We start from the raw sequence: 8,406 nt of genomic DNA on the forward strand, positions 1-8,406 counted from the left end.
AGTGACCACCCAGCCTCCACCCTCTGACCTGCTCCCAGTGACCACCCAGCCTCCACCCTCAGACCTGCTCCCAGTGACCACCCAGCCTCCACCCTTGGACCGACTCCTAGTGACCACCCAAGACCATCCCCCTCTGACTTGTTCCTTAGCAGCTTCCCAGGCCACTACTCTCTGACCCACTCCCCACTCCCAAAGCCCCCAAGTCCAGTCCAGAAATCTCTCTTTCCTGTGTCTGTGGCCCAGCTCCTATCCCAGATGCCTGTGTGCCCACAGCTGGAAGCCCTGAGGGGACTGGCAGCTGGGCCTCCCTGGGCTCCAATCTGTCTGCGGATGGAACCTCACAGAGACTAAAGGACTTGCTTTAGGTGACAGTATTGGTGAATTCAAACCCAGGTCCATCAGGTGCCAGAGTCTGAGCTGCCTCCATGTTCCTGAGTCCCCTTCTTCTAGGTGCCCCCAGGGCCTAACCCTGATGCTCCTTCCCCTGAGTGGCCCACCAAGCAGCAGTGTGGCAATTGGGCTGGCCTCCAGGAACAGCGATAGGAGCAGAAGCCTGCTGTGTCTGGAACACAGACCCCCATTCCTGACTCCGGCAGCCTCTTAGAGCCTCAGTTTTTCTCTCTATAAAGCTCAGCCCTCCTCCAGCCTGCTTCAGCAGGCTCTTGTTAAGAAGCAACATGATGGGCTGCCAGGCGCCGTGTCTCATGCCTGTAATCCCAGCACTTTGGGAGGCCGAGGCGAGTGGATTATCTGAGGTCAGGAGTTGGAGACCAGCCTGGCCAACATGGTGAAACCCCATCTCTACTAAAAACACAAAAAATAAGCCAGGCATGATGGCGCACACCTGTAGCCCCAGCTACTCGGGAGGCTGAGACAGAAGAATCGCTTGAACCCAGGAGGCAGAGGTTGCAGTGAGCCACAATTGTGCCACTGCACTCCAGCCTCGGTGACAGCAAGACTCCATCTCAAAAAAAAAAAAAAATAGAAGCAACGTGTTGTAGATGGTGAGGCACTCTGGTGGATGGCTGAGCATGCACTGGTCCAGCTGTGTCATCCCCAGGGGCTGCTACCCCAGTCTATTCTCTGTCATCACCATCACCACCACCATCATTATCACCACCTCTACCATCACCACCATCACCATCTCCATCATCACCGCCACCACCACGATCACCACCACCATTATCATTATCACTATTTCCACCATCACCACCATCACTACCACCATCACTACCAACACCATCACCAACACTAGCATCATCACCACCACCATCACCATCATCAATATCACCACCATTGTCCTCACCACCAACATGATCATCACCACCACCACTACCATCACCACCACCTCCATTACCACCACCGCCACCATCACCAAAACCATCATCACCACACCACCATCATCACCATCACCACCATCACCCTCACCACCACCATGACCATGAACACCATCACCACCACCATCACTAACACCATCATCATCACCACCATCATTGCCATCACCAACACCATCATCATCACCATCACCAACATCATCACCACCATCACCACCACCATCACCATCACCACCACCACCATCATCACCAACACCAACATCATCACCATCACCACCATCACCAACACCATCACCATCATCACCACCATCACCACCATCACCACCATCATCACCACTATCATCACCATGACCCCACTAAGCAATGGCCAACAGGCTCTCTATGCATCATCTGTGTCAATTTTTACAACTCCATGGAACACAGATCATTCTCATTCTTACTTCATGGAGAGGGAGACAGGGGAACAGGGAAGTACAACCATGACCCTAGTCAGCCACCTGGTGCCAGGCAGAGTTAGTGTCCCAGTTCAGGTCTGCTTACTCCCAAGCCCAAGCACTGAACCATTCCAGGCACCAACCTGGGACGGGAATGGTGCCCTGGAATCAGGCCTCCCCAAGCTGAGTAATCAGACAGTAGCAATACAGCTGCTAGTCCAGTCAAGATGTCCAAGTCTTCCCAATGCAGTGGGGAAACTTGCCTCCCAGAATCTTCCAGCCAGCACTCCAGAACCCTGGGAGTGCAGTGTCAGAATGTCCTGTGTCTCCAGAGCTCAGAGCCCTGGTGAAGGAAGACCTGAGGCCTGGCCTGGTCGCCCCACACGTGTGTGTGCATGCGTATGTATGTGTGTATACATGTGTGTTTTCATACAGGGAGGCAACTTGCTTATCCCTTTGTCAACAACCACACACCAGCTAATATCACTAGTAGAAGAACAAGCAACAAATTTGTTCAGGAAATACTAGAATCCAGGAATTTCAGACTATCTTAGAATCACCCAGAACTTTGGAGGCCCAAAATATTAACTACAATCATCCTGAATCTATAGTGTGGGTTTCAAAGCACGGGCAGTGGAAGCTGAGACCTGTATTCGAGTCCTGACAACAATCCACCTTAGCACACAACTCAGCCTGGCAGGTGCCCACAGCTACCCTGTCTATAAAATGAGGAGACGACCACACCGTGGCAGGGCTGCTGTGCAGACAAACTGGGGTAGCACCACCGGGCACTAGGCAGGTGCACAGTGAGACGTGAGACTCCTGACAGTTTCCCATCCTTTTTAGTATGCTCAGCCATGGAGTTCCAGACTCCTGAACCCCAGGGGTCCCAGAAACGGTGTCTGGTTTTAGACTCTCGTTGTCTCCAGATCTTCAAACAGAGAATCTCTGAAAAGAATGAGAGCCGGGAGGTGACCTAATCCATCACCATACACACTCACAAGCACAAAAATCACACAGTCACATTCACACACCCACAATCACATGCTCCATACCACACTCACACACAGACACACAATCATACACATACACACATTAACACACACTTGCAGACACAACCTCACACACAGACATATGTACACACACATAACACACACATAGACATACACTCACAGACACAATCACACACGGCACATAGATACATCAGCATGCATTCATACAGACACACAGACACACAATCACACAAATTACATACACATACATAACACACAAACGCAATCACACACATGCATACACATAACACACACTCACAGACATACACACACACAATCACACACATGACACATGGGTACACCAGGATGCACTCAGACACACACACTCACAATTACACAGACATACGTAGAAACACAATTACACACACCAACATACACACATAACACACAGACACACAATCACACACGGCACATGGGTACACCAGCATGCACTCACACAGACACACAATCACACACACACATAACACAGACACAATCACACATTCACACACAACCACACATGGCACATAGATACACCAGCACCCATTCACACAATCACACACACACACAATCACAGATATACACATGTAACACACACTCACACAGACATACAACCACACACGGTACATAGATATACCAGCACCCACTCACGCAGATACACACACTCACATACACACACTCAGACACATACATACAATCACAGACACATATGCACAGTCACACAGATACACTCACATAACACACACTGACACACACAGACATGCATGCACACAAAGAATACATAGGCACACACAATCACACACATAACGATTAGACATATACTCACATACATACACGCAATCACACACACACATACACACACAAAACACCCATTTACAGGCACACTCATAACACAGACACACTCCCATACAATCACACACCCAGACACATAGATATGCACACAATCACACAGATCACATACACTCACACTTATGCACACACAGAATACACAGACACATACACACAATCACACACACAGACACAATAGCCACTCCCACATACAAACCAATGCAGAGTCTGCATCTGGTGATCCACAGAAAAGCCTTTGTGAGACTGCAGGAAGCCTGCCTTCCAGAATCTTCCAGCCAGCGTCCCAGAGCCCCTGGAACCCTCTCTCTGCTCCCTCTTCCACATGACAGCCCTGCAGACACATGACGACAGCCCGCCCACCCCTGAGCCTCATCTGCCCCAGGCCTCTTGTTACCAGCTCCCTCAACCATTCCTTGGGTGACAATTTCCACATCGTATGCCTCCCTGGGGCCCCTCCCCAGTCACACTCAAGTCTGTGCCCTTTCCTCTGCATGGGCAGGACCGGATTTGCACCAAGCCACCCAGAGCACAGCAGACAGGTTACATGCCTGATTCTGGCCTTTCTTGATGCAGACTGGGAGCATCAGAACCCAGTTGGCAACCCAGTCCTACGGCAGCACCTGTGGGGCATGTGGTCCACTGATCCCCTCAGATCTTCTTCAGAGAAGCTGAGCCAAGCCAGAGCTCCTCAGCCTAAAGAGGAAAGGCTGAAGTGTGGCCCCCACTATTGCATGACCTGTCACAAAACTTGCTCTGGTCTGGTCAGCTGAGCCTGCCCACATCTTATAGTCATTCATCTCAGACCTGTCACAAAAATAAACAGCTAGCCCTCCCAGCTCTGCAGCCTATTGAGTGCGTTCAGTCAGCAACCCCTCCCGTGATGGCCAACAAGAATCAAAGCCGACATTATCTCTGAGTACTTACTATATGCCAGGCACAGAGTAAGCTTTTGAGAAGGGCTTTTGCTCTCTCCACCTGATAGGGGAGGAAACTGAGGCACTGGAAGGTTAAAGGATCTTCCCAAGGTCAAGAACTACTTAGTAAAAGAGCTGGGGTTTGGATCTGGGCAGTCCAGCTCCAGGTCACCAGTTAAAGGGTTATCCAGGCCAGACTGTGGACAGGAGGTTGCAGCCCACCCACACCCCCACCCCCTGCACCTGCCCACGTGTCCATCACCAGGCATTGCCATTTGTTTGTTTTCAGCCAGCTCTCGGCCCTATGACAAGTGCGGCAAGTGAGGCTGTGTCGGAACCTCCATCAGTGTGTTTGAACATCTCCCAGCAGGCGCTTCTGCTGATCAGTTTTCACTCACTCTGCAGCAATTAGGGCCTTGGGTCTTACTTCAGCTAGCAAATCAGGGTGAACATGGCCCCTGATGGGAGGGAGGGGTGTCCAGCAGGAAGAGCACTGGATCAGGAGTCCCAGGACTCAAGGACCAGCTCTGCCCTCCCCACATCACATGGTCTCCCCAAGCTTTGTTTCCTTTTGTATAAAATGCAGAAGACGATGCCTTTTCTGCCTTGAAAACCAGATAGCAAATGGGGATAAACATTTGGAAAACAACTTCATGAAAGAAAAGACAGCTTCATTGTACGAGGCCCCATGCTAGGTGCTGCAGAAACACGTCTGAGCCGCACAAAAATCCTTTCAGCTGGAAGGTGTTATCCCAGTTTTATAAGAAGCGGATGCTCCTGTGATGCTAGGTGACCTGATCCTCTTGCCATGGTTGTGGACTTGCTCATCTCTACCCCAGCTGGGACAGAGCTTAGGCCCCTCCCAAAAGGGGCCTAAGACCTTAGAATGACAGAGGGCTGGATGCAGCCCCCGCTGCTCAACAGGGCAAGTCGGACAGCAAGACCCTAATGCTCCTCTCTACATGCACCGTTAGCCAGACCACTCTGGCCGGAGACAAGGAGAAGGGGGCAGTAGGTAGAGGCAGAGCCTCAGAGATGAAGGGAGAAGTTCTGGGAGGCAGGGCCAGGTCTGCACTGAACCTGGCCCTGAAGAGCCCACGGCCTCCACAGAACCTCCACCCTCAAGATACCACGTCCTTCTCGTCCTCTCCTGCTCAAGGAGCCCCAAAAGCACCCAGCTCTTTTGCAGAGGTGTCCAAACACGCCATGCTAAATCCTCTGTGATCTGCACCTCTCACTATCAATACGGTCTGGGTTCTCCAATCCCAGAGCACGAGTGGAAACCAGGACTTGTGGTCATGTCCCCACAAAGCACCTGGCAGGGGAGGCCCGGATCCTGTCACAGGCACAGCAGCTCCAAGAGGGCAGGTTTTGTCTGTTCCCTTCCATTCACTGCTGTGTCCCCTAGTGACCAGAACAGGCCTTAGAACACAGTACGTGAAGAATAAATATTAGAGAGAAAAGGAAATCAGAAAATCCAATTTGTTTTCTTCCCTCTGTAGACTGGCAGCCATGGTGGAGGGAGAGACTCAACCCACATCTTCCTGGATATCAGGATCCACAGACCCACGGACCCATGGATCCACCATCCACAGATTCAGACACATACACCCACAGATCCTTAGATCCCTGGACCCAGACCCACAGACGCACACTCCCAGAGATCCACAGACCACACACCCACAGTGTGCAGAGCATATACAGCTCCCTGGGCTCTCTGAGCCCCCAGGCCAGACCCGGGACTCCGGGGGCACAAGAGCAGACTGAAGGCATTAAGGCTGGGGCATGTCCTAGGAACATATGGGAAGAAAACATTCTGCGGCAAAGAACAGGAGGCAGGGAAGGGGCTGGAAAGAAGTGGGGACATGAGGACAGGCGAGGAAGAGGAGCAGGGGAAGAGCTGGCGACAGTGGAGAAGGATGTAGGGGAGAGCGCCCTGCTCTCCCTGCAGCCCAGAGGGGTCTCTACAGACCCCCACACCCAGCCCAGCATCCCCTCTCTTTCCAGACAGTTTTTGACACCACGAGCTACGGGGCTGAGGAACCAGAGAAGAAGGCAGCTGCCGAAGTGGAGACAGCCACGGATCAAGGAGCCACACTGAAGCCTGTTTGGTTCCCTTGGAAAGCACTAGGAACTGCGGGGTGGCAGGAGCCCCGCCAGCGTGGGGGAAGGACGGAGTGGTGCCCAGAAACCGACTGGCCTGAGAGCCCCTTCCTTGGGGCTGAAGCCCAGGGCAGCCACAGTTGGGGTGTGGGGTGAAGGTGGCAGAGAGGGCCATGGAGGGGGGCATGATGAAGGAGACTGGGGGAGGGGAGTCGGAGGTGGTGACCCCCATGGGCTCAGGGTGGGGAACTGGGTCCAGAACCACAGAGAGGCTGCAGTCCCCAAAACTGCCCCCCGTTTGGCTGTGGGCTCAGCAGGATGTCTGGAGCAGAGAGAGGGTGAGAGAGGAGGGGGTTCTCACGGTACCCTCCAGCCCTACCTGACCACTCAAGGTCAAGGGGAGGCCGCAGGGACCCGAGGACTGCCTGGCGCCCCCTGGTGGGCCTGGGAGATGCCCTCTCAGCTCCAGCTTTCTCAGGAAGGCTTGGAATGGGGGCGAGGGGAAGGGCACGCAGGGTGAGGAGGAAGAAATGGGGAAGAAGTGGGCAGAGAACTTTGGTCAAAGGAAGGGAAAGGGGCCTCCAGCCAGCCCTGCAGCCCCTTCCCCAAGCCTCCTATCGTGAGCCCTGGGGCAGGCACAGCAGCTCTGCACAGCTAGGAAGAGAGCATGGAGGGCACGATGTGGTGCCCAGGCCCTCTGGGGTTGTGGGCAGGTTCATAGGTTTGGTGCCAGGCCAGCTCAACAGCCTCCAGGCACACTCTTTCCTTTTCCTTTTCCTCCCCCTGCTGCAGCCCCAGACCTGGTCCCTGCTCAGTGTCACCCTGTCCTGTCCTGACCTGTCATCCACTGGTGTCCCCTCCCTCTGTCTCCGCATTGACGGTGGAGGCGGGAAGGGAACTGGGAGGTCTCTAGACTCCCAGCCCAGTTCCCAGCCCAGTCCTGGATCCTGAAGCCTGAACAGAAAGTTTGTCCTGAAGGGTGGACAAGAGTTCTGGTGGACAAGTGAGTCCTTAGGGCTAAGAGAAGCCACAGATCCAAGAGGTGACCAGGTGCCAGCAGGGCCTGAGAACAGGGTGCAGGAAGGTAGGCCCACACCCCAGGCCAAACCCTTCTCCTGGGCCGGGCCACAGACCCACACCTCTGTTCACACAGCATCCTAGCCCCGAGGTGGTGCCAGCCTCTGCGGGGTGAATCCTCCAGGCAGTGAGAGACAGAGGACGAACTGGCCACTGCCTGGGCCAATCTGAGTGCTCCAACCAGGACTCTCCTCACATGGTGATCAGACCCCAGCACACCACACACGCCAGACACGCAGGCCCACTCCAGCGCTCGCTCATTCTCTCTCTGTCTGTCTGTCTGTCTCTCTCTCTCTCTCTCTCTCTCTCACACACACACACACACACACCTGGACCCAGGACACAGACCCTCAGGACGAGAACATAGCGCAGAGGTCTTCTCAGACCCCAATCTCATCCTCAGATCAGGACCCCCCAGGGCTCTGACAGGGAAGAAAGACACTAGCAGAGGGGCTAACTGAGGCCTCAGCCTGGGCCCCACCACAGCCCCCTCCCCCAGGCACCATGACTTCCCCCAAAAGAGGCCTCCCCACCACTGCCAAGCCCCCTAGTCCCCCACAGCTCCCCCCAACACCACCCAGTAGGCAATTAGTACCCAATCATCATGAGCACTCATTACATAACACCTCCAGCCGGCAAGGGTCCCTTTCACCCCTACAGCCCC

The 8,406-nt window shown here is 53.8% G+C and overlaps 1 protein-coding gene across 1 annotated transcript in view; it reads left to right on the forward strand.

Annotated features, from left to right (window-relative positions):
* Window positions 1–5,448: 5,448 nt before the first annotated feature.
* The window catches only part of RPS19BP1 (ribosomal protein S19 binding protein 1), a 36,516-nt gene continuing 33,558 nt past the window's right edge, over window positions 5,449–8,406 (forward strand). Inside the window, exons 1-3 of the mRNA XM_011964323.1 lie at window positions 5,449–5,487; window positions 6,570–6,668; window positions 7,458–7,545. Of these exons, the coding sequence (XP_011819713.1) occupies window positions 5,449–5,487; window positions 6,570–6,668; window positions 7,458–7,545 (226 nt within the window). The remainder of the gene's footprint in view (window positions 5,488–6,569; window positions 6,669–7,457; window positions 7,546–8,406) is intronic.

Source organism: Colobus angolensis, unplaced genomic scaffold (genome assembly GCF_000951035.1).
Source record: "Colobus angolensis palliatus isolate OR3802 unplaced genomic scaffold, Cang.pa_1.0 Scaffold65, whole genome shotgun sequence".
Taxonomy (NCBI): Eukaryota; Metazoa; Chordata; class Mammalia; order Primates; family Cercopithecidae; genus Colobus; species Colobus angolensis.